The sequence below is a fragment of the Chaetodon auriga genome, chromosome 6 (genome assembly GCF_051107435.1).
Source record: "Chaetodon auriga isolate fChaAug3 chromosome 6, fChaAug3.hap1, whole genome shotgun sequence".
Lineage (NCBI taxonomy): Eukaryota > Metazoa > Chordata > Actinopteri > Chaetodontiformes > Chaetodontidae > Chaetodon > Chaetodon auriga.
The window spans coordinates 22,380,625-22,396,942 of record NC_135079.1 but is presented as its reverse complement, the minus strand read 5'-3'; the positions used below and the strand labels follow the sequence as shown (position 1 = coordinate 22,396,942).

General features: G+C 41.9%; 1 protein-coding gene across 2 annotated transcripts; it reads left to right on the top strand.

Moving 5' to 3' along the window:
* Positions 1–8,764, top strand: LOC143322173 (cytochrome P450 2D15-like). 2 transcript variants are annotated; one of them, XM_076733165.1, is made up of 11 exons: positions 1–162; positions 836–998; positions 1,529–1,693; positions 1,797–1,957; positions 2,343–2,411; positions 3,022–3,126; positions 3,232–3,370; positions 3,806–3,888; positions 4,052–4,153; positions 8,322–8,463; positions 8,572–8,764. In XM_076733165.1, exons 1-11 carry the CDS (start codon positions 1–3, stop codon positions 8,748–8,750), a joined length of 1,470 nt encoding a protein of 489 aa, XP_076589280.1. In that variant the 3' UTR covers positions 8,751–8,764. The 2 variants fall into 2 exon arrangements, with proteins under 2 accessions (XP_076589280.1, XP_076589282.1); XM_076733167.1 differs by having other exon boundaries at positions 2,343–2,427; positions 3,038–3,126.
* The last annotated feature ends 7,554 nt before the right edge of the window (positions 8,765–16,318 follow it).

Genomic DNA, 16,318 nt, shown 5'->3' with positions numbered 1-16,318 from the left:
ATGTTTGCATCTGTGGCTCTGCTCTTGGCGGTTGTTCTGCTCTTGCTGCTCCTGGGTCAGAACCGCAGGCCCAAAAACTTCCCTCCAGGCCCCCGGCCCATCCCCATCATTGGAAACCTGCTGGAGCTCAATCTGGAGAACCCCATTGCAGATCTGAACAGGGTAACGCTGAATGATTGTTACCATCACAATTATTTGTTATTAGTTTTTTTTTTAATAACCTAAATTGGTAAAATTCAATAGAGCATCATATTGAAAAAGTGGTGATTATTTTTGCCTCTGTGCTTTTGCTATGTGTTCATACTGTATGTGTCCTGATTTACTAATGTATCTCTGTTTTTATAAACTTAGCTAGAGATTGGGAAAATTGTTGATTTTACTCACTGCATAGATTTAATGTATTAGCCTTTGTTTCACACCAGTGGTAGAAAGTGCTATGCTGCTGTTGCTCTTAACCCAAAATGACCCAAGACACTCATCTTGGGTGACTTGGGTCACAGTGACTGTTATCACATACAAGCCTGATTCTAAAAAGGTAGGCTGCTGTGTTAAACATAAATAGAATAGAGTGTGATAACATACTCAATTGAAAATAATATGTTTAATATTTTACCTCATCAACTTCATTGATTTGTGTAAATATGCTTATTCTTAAAGGCTATTCTTAAGATTATTCTATATCAATAATGCATGATTGAAAATGGCTACTCCTGCTATTACTCAAAAAACGATATCTTGTCAATAATTCACTCATTATAGGGACTGATGATGGTGCTGAATAAAGGTCAATCACCTATGCCCCTGTGATTATAATCTCCTTTGCCTTTGTCCCCAGTTGGCCAAACGCTATGGTAATGTCTACAGCATGTTCATTGGTCCCAGGCCTGCAGTCATCATCAATGGGGTGCAGGCCTTGAAAGAAGCCCTGGTCAACAAAGGTGCTGACTTCTCTGGCAGACCACAAAACCTGATGGTCAATCATGCAATACAAGTGAAAGGTACAGAGGGACCATTTGACTTTCTGTGTGTTTGTCTCTGCAGAGGGATTTCTGATTCATGGTACACGCTGTTCCATTGTAATAAATATGGTGTCCTGCCACTCTGTGCCATTTTGGATTCATGTCAATGGTGTCGTAATCAAGAGAGTCAAATAGTAATTTATTATACTCAGTGGCATATCACCAAAATCTGTGCCCCATACACACATAGCCTCCCCCTTCCCCTTTTAATACATGCATTGTCTTACCTATACATATAACTGTATCAACAAGTAAACACATGCACCTGTAGTGTGTTACATTTACTGACTTTTATTACTAACGACAGAAACAGAATTCATTGGAGTCAACTTTTTATTTGCAGAATTAAGGGGTTTGCTCTTGATGTCATCACATTCCCAGCATCTACTGGAGGCTCAAGCAGTTGTTAATAATAATGTGGACATTAAAACTTTACTGAAACTTCATTCAGTGCATGAAAGTGAGCGTGCCTTTCCTTCTAAGCTCTAAATTCACCCTTTTGCATGCAGCTCATGCTCCTGGAGTGATTCTAGCAGATTATAACAATGTATGGAAAGAGCAACGACGCTTTGGTCTGATGACCCTGAGAAACTTTGGCCTTGGGAAACAGCTCATGGAGCAGAGCATCCTGGACGAGACAGAACGCATCATAAAGATACTGGAGCAGAGTGTCGGTACGTCTACTCTGTGAACACGGTACAAATTTGGCTAAACACTAATATTAAGCAGACATCTTCTAGGATCTAGGATCTATCACTGTTCATGTTGTTCTTCCAGGTAAGACGATGAATCCTAAACAGCTGTTCCACAGTGCAGCCTCCAACATCATCTGCGGAGTTCTGTTTGGAATGCAGTTCGACTATGACGATGACCTCTTGAAGGATTTTGTTAACTTTTTTTATGAAAGCTCCAAAATGATCAACGGGCCCTGGAATATGGTGAGTCTCATTTTTGACAACAAAACCACTGAATAAATATCATCACAACTATAAATCTTGAGTAAATATAATATGTAAACTTGCTCCATAAAACAGTGAGACATAGATGATCGATACTGAACTGTTATGTTTAAGTTGAATGGTCAGCATTAGCTCATTTATAATATGTGCAAGAACAAAAAGAAGTGGATTCAGATCTCAGTACTTCAGAACTTTGTACCTTTTATTAATGTTACATAATTAAGTCATTTCACCGATCAACCAATTTATCAATTGTTACTGAGCACTGCAGGCAAATGTCTTGTCTTTGAATCACATGTGAGATGATTGGGAAAAGTGCGTCTTCATACTTAAAGCTAATTTTTCATTTTTCTTTCCCATACAGATTTATGACACTATTCCCCTGGTACGCAACCTGCCACTGCCCTTCAACAAAGTCTTTCAATTGTTCAAGGTATGTTTTCTGAAACATTTCAAAGTCTGCTACAAGGCACATAATGACTGATGGGTTAAACTTATAGCAAGTGGCTCCATGAGGCTGCTCTGAGCTAAATGCTACTGTCAGCATGCTAACATGCCCACAGTGAAAAACTGTAGGTAGGAAGAAGGAAAAGTTAAGGGAAAAAGACATCAACTAATGAAATGAATAGGAGAGAAAGAATGAATGTACTGTAGTGAAGTTGGCAGCAGGGTGATACATGATTAGTACGTCATGACTGACTGACTGACTCAGGCTCTGCAGTAAAGTGAAGGGACTTTGCAGAATGACACAGTTCTAACTCAATGGAGTTGCAGAGAGATTTGAATAAGGATGACAACATGAGTTTAATTTCATCTTTAAGTGCTTAAAACAGCAAAACTTCACAAGGCTGCTGAATAACACTGATATCATGTTACTGAATATGGAATGCCAGGAAATTATAGACTCATATACTGTAAAATCCCTGTGTCAAGATTTTGACAAAAGTTGTGGCCCCGGAAACCAAAGCATCACGATGTGTCCTTGAGAAACCTTGAATTGTTTATTTAAAACATTTCTAAAATGCAAACTTTCTTCTTGCCAGTCTGCACGTGAAAAACGTTCGGAAATGATGGCTGACAACAGAAAGACCAGAGTTCCTGGTAAACCACGACATTTCATTGACTGCTACCTGGATGAAATTGATAAGGTGTGTGTGTCTAGCATGGTGTTGACCGTTCAGACATTTTAGCTGCAGTGGTGTTGACAGAATGAACAGTGTTCACCCACTCTTTCTCTCTGCCTGCCTTCAAAGAGAGGAAACGATGGCTCGTCATTTTCTGAAGACCAGCTTTGTACATATCTCTTGGATCTTCACTTTGCTGGGACAGACACGACCGCCAACACCGTACTCACTGCCTTCCTCTACCTAATGAATTATCCAGAGGCACAGGGTATGTCTGTCCATCATCTGTCACTCTCCACTTGACGCAGCCCTGCGAGAGGCATGGCTCCCCAGATGACAGAGTCCAGCAATCTGAAATATCAGTCTGAATAATATCAGTGTTTTGAACCTTTTTGTGGTTTGCAGCTTACAGCTAATGTATTCTAATGACTTTGATGATCCCCTTACTTTTTGTCTAATGCCACCGTTGGACAGACATTTGTAGTTTTGAGTGAAATATTTCTTTTTTAATTGTTATTATTTACTTATTTTAATTTGTCCAATACCTTTGGTTTATGACCAAATACCTGAAATACCAATGACATTCCCATTGGCCTCAACAGTTCAGGCTGATATGTAGCACATAAAGACAAATCTTGCAGAGTTCTCTCTTGCTGTCTCACTCTTTGTCTCCCGCGGTCCATGCTGTCTCTGTATTCCTCAGAGCGATGTCAGAAGGAAATCGACGAAGTTCTGGATGGGAGGGACGTCAGCTTTGAATGCAGGAACCAGATGCCATATGTGCAGGTATAAAGATTACTGGGTCATATTCAAATCAATATTTAAGCCTCTATTTTGTGTGTGATATTTTGAATTTTAAAAAGCTATGACGTGTGAAATCAGTTATTTTACATATGTGGGACTTACACTTCTACAGTGTGATGCTCTGACAGCTGTCTCTGTCATGCAGGCCGTCCTTCATGAAGTCCAGAGATTGGCTAACACTGTTCCTCTCAGTGTTTTCCACTGCACCACTAAAGACACAGAGCTAATGGGATACTCCATACCCAGGGTAAGCATAAAATATCAGTTGTCAATGTAATATCCCTCGTAGCGCTAAATGAAAAGAGTTGAAAATTCTCTGACCCAATCTTGAGTGACAACAACTGAAGCTAAATGTCCTTATATACCCAGTGGTGAGTACATCCTTACAGCCATATTTACATGTAATTCTGTGAAGCACAGTTCAAGCTACAGAACCACATATATTTCGGCATCTTGTCTTACCTTTTATCAAGCCGCCATGTGAGCCATGCAAGGGGGATTCAGGACGCAGGTTCAAACGAGGGTGCGTTGCCACCGACTTAAGACAATCATGATGTAAAAGTTGTGTTTGATGGTTCTGCTCACCTCTTCAGCATAGCTATGAGCATGGTCTTCTACAGTCTTGCGCAGATCAAAATTGGCAAATGTTGGAGAGGATATTGCTCCGAATAGATGGACCATCATCCTACTACTACCCCTCCAGGTTCTTAGATGTTTTGCCGGCTGGCCACCACTGGAGTCTCAACAGGTCTCTGTCATCCTCATAGACACGGACCTGGTGAAACATCCCTTCTATATCTGCCATCATAGCATCATCATGCAGTGGAAGTGACAAATAGTAATGTCCATTCTTGAGCATTAGTGAGCTTCTGGCACTATGCATGAACTTGTGATCTTCAGCAGACAACTCTTTCTTGTCGCTGACTTTCTGTTAAGGAAAATCATTATTGTACTGCTGTACGAGTAGATCTTTCAACTCTGTCACAGAGATGTGGTTAGCAGTTAAAGTTGGCAGTCTTGGGGAGTGCTCAGCAGTGAAAGAGTTGAGTGGTCCATTGATCATCCATCCAAACACCGTCTTGACTGCATAAGGGCAGCTGTCTTCGGCATTGATGATCTGCCATGGTTAAGGGGCTCTTGGGACATTTGCTCCTATAAGAAGATCAATGTCCACGTCAATCTCATTCAGCTTCACTTCTTTCAAGTATGGCCAGTTTGAGATGCCCTTCTGAGTTGCATCGTTCTCTTTGGTCACTGGGATGGCATCTTGCGTGTAGACCTTAAGGAGTTCCATGAAGGTGTTCCCTTCCAGGTTGCCTACTTCCAGTCCAGATAGCTCATAACTTGATACATTTTTTATCTGCCCCATCGTCTGTAGGAGAATCTCAGTCTTACGGCCTCTACCGTTCACCTGTCTTCTCAATCTCTCTATACAGAACATCCCTGAACTTCCTGGATCCAGAAAGGCATTGGTCAGCACGGACTTGCTTCCCTTTGTGGCTTTTACTTGCACCGGCACAATTGACAGAGCAGAGTCTTTGCTGGCTTTGGTTACTCCACCAGCTTTGAGGGTGACATGACAGCTGTTGATGGAGGTCTCCTTCTGTTTTACTGGTTCAGTTGGCTTCACTTTGTCTAAATGCAAGATGGTGGGGTGCTTACCTTGACATTTCTCACAGGTCATCTTCCTCTTGCAGTCTTTACTTATGTGTCCTCTCAAAAGGCATCCAAAATCAGAAGCCTTTGGTTTTAAGAAACTCTACTGTGGCCACATGTGGCTGTGTCTTCAACTTCTGGCATTCCTTCAGGTGATGTTTGCCTTCACAGAACGCACGGGCGGCACAGGAATCAGACATGTTTTCAAATGTGGGATCTTTTGAACATGTTCTAATGTTGCACTCATCCGTCAACACTGCTACTGTTGTAGCAAAGCCACTGCCCTTGCTCCTTAGTGTGTTTGGCTGTTTGGAAATGGCTGCGGTCTTAGTCTTGTTGAGGTCTTGAATGTCATCGAATAGAGGGTCCAGCAGAATCTTGGCCTGCTTTTCCATAAAGGCTACAAGGTCATTGAAAAGGGCTCTGCAACCTGTTCTCTCCAAGATATTACATGCAGTGGATCTCCACTTCTCTTTCCATAATCTTTAGGTCTCGCATTGTATTGCAGCAGCCTCAAAAATATAGTGCATAGCTCTGTAGTTCTTTGCCATCATCGAACTTGATATTCGTCCACTTCAGCGCTTTATCCATGTATGCCATTGTAACCTTCAAGTCATCTCCAAAGTTCTCCTGTAGGAGTCTTTTAGCTTCATGATATCCTCTTGATGGATCCATATGGAAGCAGCTTCGGACAAGTTCTCTGGGTTGACCTGTCATATACTGCTCAAGATAGTACAGTCTAAACTCAGTATAAATTGGCTTTTGACCACCATATTTTAGAGGGTTCTTCTCCTGCTTGAGTTTTAAAGGGATTGGTGTCTTTGCAGTTGTGACAGACTGCTTTGGAGTTGAGACTGGGAGCTTTGGGATTGCATGCTGTGGTTTAGTGACTGTAACCACTCTAGCAGGTCTAGGCTGTTGCAGAAATTTTTGCAGTGGTGTTTTAGGAACCATAGATATTCTAGCAAACCTACCCTAGGTTCATACCATTCAACTTTGTCTATTCTCTTTTCCTCTTCTGATAATACATTTTGCACAGCATCATGGGCATTCTTAAATTCTTCACAAAGTGACTGGAAAATGACAAAATGTTGTCTCACAGCATCAATATTGTTTTCTTGCATCGTCCTTTTGAGTTCGTTCATTTTGCATGTACATGTTGCTAATTTGCCTTTTCTGACCTTCTCTAGTTCCATAATATGATCATCCATTTCAGCAGATTGAGTACCATCCATAGCGGCCATTAATAGTCTTAGGCTTGAAGGACACTGTTTAATAGGCCTTTTAAATGCAGCGTGACTCATGCAATTCAAACAAATAAAGAAATCAACATTCCATTGATCAAACGTTCCAAAACTGCAGGCTACTAAATCAACTATTCCTCATTCAGTAACACTGCTATGTTACGCTCACACTCAGATGCGCAAGCTACAAAGGCTATATTTTAGTGCTACAGCCAAGCACTTCATATGTGGTGGACGAGGTGACTAGCACAATGCAATAACGTTGCACTCTCAGCATTCAAACCTTTCAATCCAAAGCACACTACACTGTATCAAACCTTCCTGATGTTTATCAAGCACGCAATCAAATAAAACAGTCAGAGTTCGGGTGGGTTATCTCGTTTCTCACGACCTGACAAATGTTTTCACCATCAGCAGCTTTCTCCAATGCAGCAGGTGTCCTGATAACAGCGTTGAATCCGCGTGGTTGTGTCAACAATCCAAAATAGAATGCTTTCCAAGTCCTTGACGGACTTTTTTGACTTTATTTTGTTAACTTGTCTTACTTTCTATCAAGCTGCCGCGCGAGCCAGGCGAGGGGGATTTTGGACGTGCATTCAAACAAACTTAAACTTAATTCCAACGAAATTAGGATCTGCTATCCTTCTAAATGGGTGTAGGCGTGTGTCAGTGTAAATGTAAACGAAAAGCTTCAATCTTATTTTGTAAGTGGTAAATTCGTGATTTCTCGGTTCCTGGTCAAAAACCTACATCCCTCCTGACTGTGGCTAGTGTTTCTTCTCAAATATGGTCACCTGCCAGGCCTCACTTCCTGTCTACCTATAAAGAGTTCTGGGTGGGGTCAAAAGGCAAAGTAAAATTGCCAGCAGGGGGAGGTAATTTTCAATAAAATAAAACCAAGAATAAATTGGCCCTAACAACATATTAACATTAAGTTCAGGTTCATTTCATCAGTTCATCTTGTTTTTGCTTCAGTGATGTGTTAGAAGAAGCAGATACTGAGTATACTGCACAAAATACCACGATGCATTACATTTGAGGGTGTAATCAAGAGTATAAGAAGTTAAATGAATTGTGTAAGAAATGCTCACCTCCCCGTGGTTTGTTCTGTGCTTGAGTCTCCACTTCTGTCACCACTTGCTGAGAAATAAACCACCTCTGAAAAATAAGTATCTGCAAGGACAATTTTTCTGCAAGAATATATATTTTGAACATTAAATCTAGCTTCTAGAATTTTGTACAAACACTGTGAAATCCAGTGCCGTTACAGTAGAACAGTTCATAGCACAGTCCAGTACTAACAACAGTTCAATTAATACTGTGTTGAAGAGTGTAAATAGGCAAACCCAACGCAATATTACATGCTGGAAGTGCCATCAGCTGCTTATGATAAAGAAGAAGAATGTGTGTGAATGAAAGGATGAAGGGAAAGTGTCTGATTTTCATATCCAGTGGAATCAGTTATGTGTTTACATTTTAATAGCCTTCGTCTCCTCTTTGTTTATTGCTCTTCAGGGAACCGTTGTCATCCCCAACCTGCACTCAGTGCTGAATGAGGAGGGACAGTGGAAATCCCCCCACGGATTCCACCCTGAAAACTTCCTCAATGAGAAGGGCGAGTTTGTGAAGCCAGAGGCTTTCACGCCTTTCTCTGTCGGTGAGTGAAAATGAGTCCATGAGATAGACTGAAAGATTAATTGGAGGTTTGACTGAGGAAATATCATTAGGTCATAGAAAATATATATGTGAGTATCTCTACCTGCAGGTCCTCGTATGTGTCTTGGAGAAGGTCTGGCTCGAATGGAACTCTTCCTCATCGTTGTGACTCTGCTGAGGAGGTTTAAGTTCATCTGGCCTGAGGATGCAGGAGAGCCAGACTACACTCCTATTTTTGGAGGGACCCAGACCCCCAAACCGTATTCCATGAAGCTCCAACTCAGATAGACTACTGAGAGAAACAATTCAGACAGAGATCAGCCTAATACGACAATTTACTGAATCACTGAACAAAATTCAACTTTTCAACATAAAACCAGTCTTGATTAAAGTTACATTCATCAATATTTTTCTGAGTAATGGATCAAACTGACTTCGAGAACATGAGGGGGCTCACTGGCAGAGACCAATCTACAGAGAATCTTCACCAACGTTGCAGTTTCCTTCAGCTTTGCCGAGCTTCATTTTGTCTTCCAGCTTGTTGCTTTGGTTTTACAGCACACGGCTTTGGTTCACAAACTAAGATTCAGCATTGGACTTACATTTACCAGGATACCAGAAACAGCACCAATTGACGCAACAGTTGTGTCAATAAGCAACTGCTCGAATGTAGCACATCAACTAAAAGTTATTGTCAACTTACTGTTCAGTGATTCAGTAAGATAATTACACTGATAATATGTCAAGATTGTGAGTAAACTCTTTTCTGCCATCCACAATAGAGGATTAATGTAGCTTTAAATATCACAGAGAGAAAAAAAAAAATGCTAACTGTTCTGTGTCTGTGACCTTTTCTTTCAGTGTGATAAAGCTGCTAATTGACTTAATAGTGCAGTTTACAGTTTGTCATTTATAGGCGAGATTTGATTTCATCAGATGAAACTCTAATCTGAGACAGACTTTAAGCCAGATGTTATGTTATGTATGTTATTATTAGTATAACCCTATTACTCAATGTTTCCTTGCTGCCAGTACAAAATTGAAATTGCAAAATGATGTCACTTTTTATCAAATAAATAAGTTGTGCAACTTCAAATCATGTGTAACCCTGTCATCTGTTCAGATAGATGTTATGATAATCAGAAAATAAATGACTCAATAGTCCCTCTATACCCATATACAATCTAAATGGTAACATTATGCAACATTTTGTCAAATGAATGAGTCATGTACGGAAGCTCTGAAAGGCAAGGTGGAAAAAAAAAAATAAAACGGCCAATGTTTAAGTTTATCTCGACATAAACTTAAACATTGGCCGTTTTATTTTTTTAGTCTTAGTTTTTCAGAGCTTCCGTAGTCATGCAACATCAACTAGATAACAAAAATCAAGTTTAACTGAATACAGGACACATGTGCCACACTTGAAGCAGAGAGGACAGAGACTGGGAAAAGGTTCAATGTCTTTTAATTTCCCTTATTGTCAAAAACAGACTGAAAGAGTCAAGACATTTCAGAGTTTGTGTTGATCTTGAAGAGGAGGAGGCTGATCCAGTTTCCTCACAGGACGCAGACTGACAGGGCAGGGATAAGGACACGTGAGAGCAAGGCACCTGAGCACATACAAAAAGCAGTCAGGAGGTCTGGCAAGCAAGCAAGGCAAACTGATCAAAAGGTACTTAACAGATTCTGCTGGGTCTCTGTTGTTACCACAGAGATGAACGGAAACTTAGACGAATATTGAGTGGAGAGCTTATGTACTGTGAAGGCTGGTGAGTTTGGATAGAATGATTGAATGCAGCTGCACTCCGGGAGGAGTCAGCCTTGTTCACTGTATTCTTCTCAAAAGCACTGCGTTCAGCAAAGTTTTCCAACTGACTTTATATCACCAGCGAAACTAAGAGCAAGCAGACACTAAAAAAAAAAAAAAACCCTGACAGTGGAGGAGGCAGTGACCGACACGACACAAGCCGTTTTCAGCTCTGTCTTGTCAAATGCACCGCGTATGTTATGAAACAAGTTTACCAAGTAACTTTTAATATCATACACCCGAAATAGAGTCGAGCTGAAGAAAACCTAAGGAGTACTGAAGAGAGCAACGTGAGCTAGAGACATGTTTGTGGGGCAGGCGCTCTGTGTGACTGGCCAATCACAGAGCGTGAAGACAGTCAGATACCCAATGAGGATTTTCCTTCAGCACGAGCACGGATATTGACGAGTTTTACTTGCATCATGCTCGTACTCGTCAAAACTGCTTTATCCGTAACGGATACTCGTCTGAAACGAGTATCCGGCTCAACCCTAGTCTAGATGATTGCAAATAGAGACCATATGTGGCCTTCTGTGTTTATCTCTGTTCAGGAATGACTTGTGCACAGGATCGGGGCTTGTGGACAGGCAAGCCAGGCAGTTGCTTGGAGCCCCAAGAGACCCTAGCAACGCCACTGACCATTCAATGAGTGCGCTCATTTGCTCAGATGTTCCTTAATTTAAGGAACTCTACAAGGTTCATTTCTCTCTTCAAAAATTGTCGGAGTTGATGAAATAACATATGAAAAAAAAGTCCATTATTTGCCACCTCGCTGCTTTCCACTCTTCACTCGAATGCTGAAATGAATGCTGGAATATTTGTTCCAGCCGACACAGCCTCACTGCAATGGGCATGTCGAGAACATTTCTAGGAATGGTAACTGTTCTTCTTAGATGCATCAATAATAATAATCCAATATATAATAGAAATGATTATGAAATGGTCCACTCTGCATAATGAGCACTTTTAATGTTGATATTGTGAATCAGGTTTTGAATGCAAGATTTTTACACTATGGTATTTGTACTTTTCAGGAAGTAAAAGATATCAGTACTTCACTGAATGCTTCATCATCAGAGATATGAAGTTCAGGAGAAGTTTTCTATTTTTGTTTCATTGTGTAAGAAGAAAAAACTCATAGAGGGGCTCATTTTGTGTTCACCCTCCATACCAGTTGGTGGCAGTAATGCACCATGTCTTCATTTTCCAAGCCCATAAAAAAACAGCCACAAAGAAGAGGAAGTAGCTGCCGTTGCTGTGGCTGTACCGACCGACGTAACTGTCCAGACGGTCTTGGAGGACTGCGGCTCCCCCACAGCTTTGAGCACATCAGAATGGGAAATGTGCTGCTCTCCACAGGGTAACACAGAGATTTGCTGCTGTGATATTGCTTGTGTGTGACCCTCTCTTGCCTGAAAATAAAACACTTGTGGTCTGATGCTGAGCTGCATCCGCTCAACTGCAACAACTACTCAACTGCATTTATTTGATAATGAGTCTGTTTGCACATGAATAAAAGATGAATACTAATGTTTTAGGCCTATTATAGGTCAAAACTGAGTCGATATCCAACAGAATTTCTCTGGAATACAGAGGCAAAGTGAGTAATGTGATGTAATGACAACATGGAGCACTGCGGGAGTGACAGTTGACTTCTCTGCTGCAGTTTTTTTGTATGTCCACAGGCTTCTTGAACCTTCAACTTTTTATCAAAGACATTCTCTAAAACTGTTGTTTGTCTCTTGTTCTGATGTTTCAGGGTACAAGGTTCATTTATTTATCATTGTACAACACAGGTACAACACAGTGAAAAGCTGTATTCCTTTCATGCTCCTCACATAACAAAAACGACAAAAATGGATGAATGAATAAAAGGTCCAAAAATGAAAACAGTTTTTATGGTGAGTTGCACAGGATGAGTTCAGGAATCTCATAGCCTGAGGGAATAAGTGGCTTTGATGTCACACCAATAAATTCAGCCACGAACAACAACAGAGTAGTATTGACTTATATTTACACAACAAGTGACATACGCATTCCACAGTAGAGACAATTACAGTCTGCTACCGCCAAACACGTTGTACCACAACAATTGTCTACTACAGATGACTACACTCTGCTGGAAAACTACTGTCTACTACAGACAACTACGGTCGACTAGACAGTCCGGTGGTGCAAAGAGGCAACCCCAGAAGCTACCCAAGGAAACCACCAAAGGAACAGGGGTCCATTGGTTGGGCCCGCTTGTCAGGACAATCCAATCCATCCTGCAGAATTCTTCCATCTGTAAAAATGCTTTTTAACACAGTCAGCACCAGATCAACCAACTGAAGATCCAGTTGAGTCAGGCATGGAATCAAAGGGATCAACTGCTGATTGAAAAGAAGAGACTCAGCTACTGTATCACCAAGGAGGAGAAGGAGAAATTTGCAGACTGAATGAGCTTGTGGAAGTCGGCTCTCAAGAGACAAACAGCAGTCAGACCTTGACATCAAGTGAAGCAGACAAGTCCCCAGTCCCAGGTGGAACAGGCCGAAACCATCCAGCACCGGGAGATGAGCAAGATGGCAGAGAACCAAGAGAGACTGCACATGACTGTGAACCATCTGGAGCAGCAGCTCCAACAGAGGGACACCGAAATCATGGATCTCAAAAAGGAGAAAGACCATCTCTCTGACATGCCACAGACGGCATGGAACTTCTCACAGAGAAGTTTGCAGAGCATCTGGCCAAGAAGGAACAGACCTGGGAGATGAGAATCAAGTGGCTCGAGGACAGAAACCATTGACTGTCCGACAATGGAAAGAAGTGGAAGATGATCATCGAGCAGATGGAGAACCTGGAAAAGCTCTGCGAAACAACAAAGAAGGCAGCGGCAAAGAAGAAGCATAGCTTCTGGTCTCACCTGAACTGTTTTAAGGCTGGACAAACAGAGGAAGACAAGGTAGAGATGAAGGAAAGGAAAGGGAAAGAAAAACAAGAGAGGGAGGACAAGAAAAACAACAAAACTGAGGGAAAGACAGAGGAGAAGAACAAGCCTTTCATAGGCTTCGTTAGTGAGAAGAAGAATGATGGTGAGGTGGAGGAAGCTGCAGGTTGCTCAACTTGTGTAACAGCAGGTCCCTCTTCCTCCTTCCTTCACGCCCTCAAGCCTCTCCTCTTCACCCCTCCATATCCTCACCTACCCTCCAATCTGCCCCCAACTCTGACTTAACCCCTTCCAACTCCCCTTCCATCCCTTCTTCCCCAGTCACCAGCCTCACCCTTCCCCTTTTGTTCTCTTCTTCCTCACTCTCCACCCTATCCTCACTCTCCAGCCTAACCCCTCCCCCCCTGCAGCTTAAATATACATATGGGTATATGGAATAACTGTGACCAATGAACCTGTTTACCTGTGGAATGTTTCAGACAGGTTTGGGCAGTTTCTCCTTTGCAGGCAGCTGTTGCTCCACCGTAGCTTTCACTAACCTCCTGACGCCATTCACAGAGCTGTTTGATTGAGTGGCAGCCGGCAACATGAGCGGAAGGAGGGGGCGGTTTGCAGCGTGTGTGAGTAGTGATTGACAGATGTCAGACACTCCCTCAGGCACTCTGCTGGCTCTGATTGGTTGTTTTGTGTCAGGCGCGGTGGATTCTTGCAAATCGCAGTAGGAGCAGTAGGTGGGACCAATAGAGCCATTTTTTTTTTCACAGATTACATGTTTCAAGTCCTGCTGTATGGGCATAGGGACAGTTTTAGCAAATATGACAAAAAAGTACTTTTATACAAGTTACCTACCTTTAATACATGAATGATCAAATAATATAGTCATAATTGATATTGTAACTACACCAAGCTTTCTGGATTTGTAGATTTTAGTGAGCACTGACATTTAATCTTTCTTAATATCTACCAGTGTACTGAGGTGAAGAGGGTCTCCTTAATGGCTCACCATTCACTGGCTTGTGGACAGGCAAGCCAGGCAGTTGCTTGGAGCCCCCGGCTACTTATTTGCAACAATGATTACTGATAGATCCTGGGCTGGCACCATCATCAGAAGCACTGATGTTTGGCTTCAAGATCATGATAATCCCTGTGAATGTTGTTGTTCTGTGTCTAAACACTGCAGCTCCCAACCATGAGAAGAGCCGTGAAGAGTAGCTAATTAAACCCAACAGGAGTGATTTCTGTCATCAAACTCCTTCATTTATTGCATTATAATCAGACCAAATGTGCCATCTAACAAAAAAAAGATGGAACACATAATCTATAAATGTGTAGTTTCAGACAAAATATAAGAATACCAAGCTAGCAAGAGAGATGCAGGGAAGCAGCTCACCATAGACCCCACATAGGCAGAAGACTTTGTCTATAATGGTCCCTGATCATTCCCTTATTGGCAAGCTGAATGGTACATGATTGAACCATGAGGATTTCATGATTTCAGAGGATTCAGAGGATTTTCACTCCACAAATGTCAGCCTCTTGGTGGCACTCAAGGTTGTTGGTTCAACAGTTTGGCCTATCTAGCCACCAGTTGTTGAGAGGTCTCAGCTCACAAACACAGCAGCTGTACCTGAGTAAATTACTGAATCAGTCTGTGGAGAGATCTGAAGACTAATTGGTCCATCTGAAGACTTATCCATGACAACAGATCACTAGGGTGGCCCCTGTGTTGCTCATCACAGTTCTTGACACGCAGTTCCTCAGTTTTACAAACTGTGGCCTGCTGGTCAGCAAACTAAAACTGTTTAAACTGTTCAAAACATCTTATGACTCTGTGGTGTCATCTGCAGTTTTAGATGCTGTGGTCTGCTGGGGCTGTGGAAGCTCAGAGAGGGACAGGAAAAGACTTAACAAGCTGATCAGGAGAGCTGGCTCTGCCCTGGACGGTTCCTCTTCTTAGAAACAATCTCTCCAGCTCACCCTTTCACATGGAACAGAAGATACAGGACAACATAAAAACACGAGAGCCAACTGGTAAAGGTGGGGATGTTGGTGTTTCTGTCTATTCCAGTAGATGAGGAGATCTTCTGTTCTTGCCAGGTTCACCTCTGCAATGATCCACTTCCACTGTGGCATCTGCTGTGGCACTTGAGGGTCTTCTGTTTTGATCCAGTGTTGTGTCCAGCAGATGCCAAAGGTCATCTAATAAATGTTAAAAGAAAAAAATCATTAACAATGGCTAACAATTAATGTTAATTTTGACAAAACAAAGAAACAGACTACTTACTGTTGTTCATGGATGTTGCTGAAGTTGATGCTGTTGCTGAAGAGGCTGCTACCTGAGCTGGGGTTGTGCCACTAGCAGGATTTCCTGCAAAGTTCCTGATAATATTTGCACATTCATACTTCAGCCTTGTAACAGCCTCTTGAAGTCTTCCCTGACTTAAGAAGCCCAGTTTTTTAAAACCTTGGGTCCAGTAAGGTGGGCAATATCATCACACTTTGTGATTCGCAAAGGAGACAGGACAGGGTGAGTGCTACAGGAGGAACAGGCACCATCTGCAATTCACACCCCTCAGTGAAAGCCCTGACCAGTTGACTCCTGATGTCAGTAACACTGAGGACACACGGACACAACACACTCCTACACCCACACAAGGGACTGTGACCATCACTCGATCTGGCAAAGTGAGCAAGCCTCCAAACAAACTGAACTGGTGAGGACTGTGGTGTTTTGGGGGAAATAACGAAAAAAGGAGGAGAAATGTTTGATTGATTACTGATCTGTATTTGCAGAAACTGCTGATTTATGATTTATTGCTGATTTGTATTTGAGGAAAATGCACTTTGTTCTGAAAAGACAAGGTGGGAAGAATGGTTATTTTCATTAGACGCCATTGAGGTCTGAAGTTTAGTATACAGTTGTGTTTACAACAAGGAATATTGTAAACATAAAGAAGTGTTAAATGTTTACAATAAGAGTTCAGGTTCACTGAGAAGGGCAACATCTTTGAGGGCGGAGATGTAATGACAGGTAGCAAACTGAACATTTCACTGTACGAGCCTAGGGCATCGTTCTGCCCAGTTGTGTAGAAGAAGCCAGAGAGATACAGGATGTTGTTG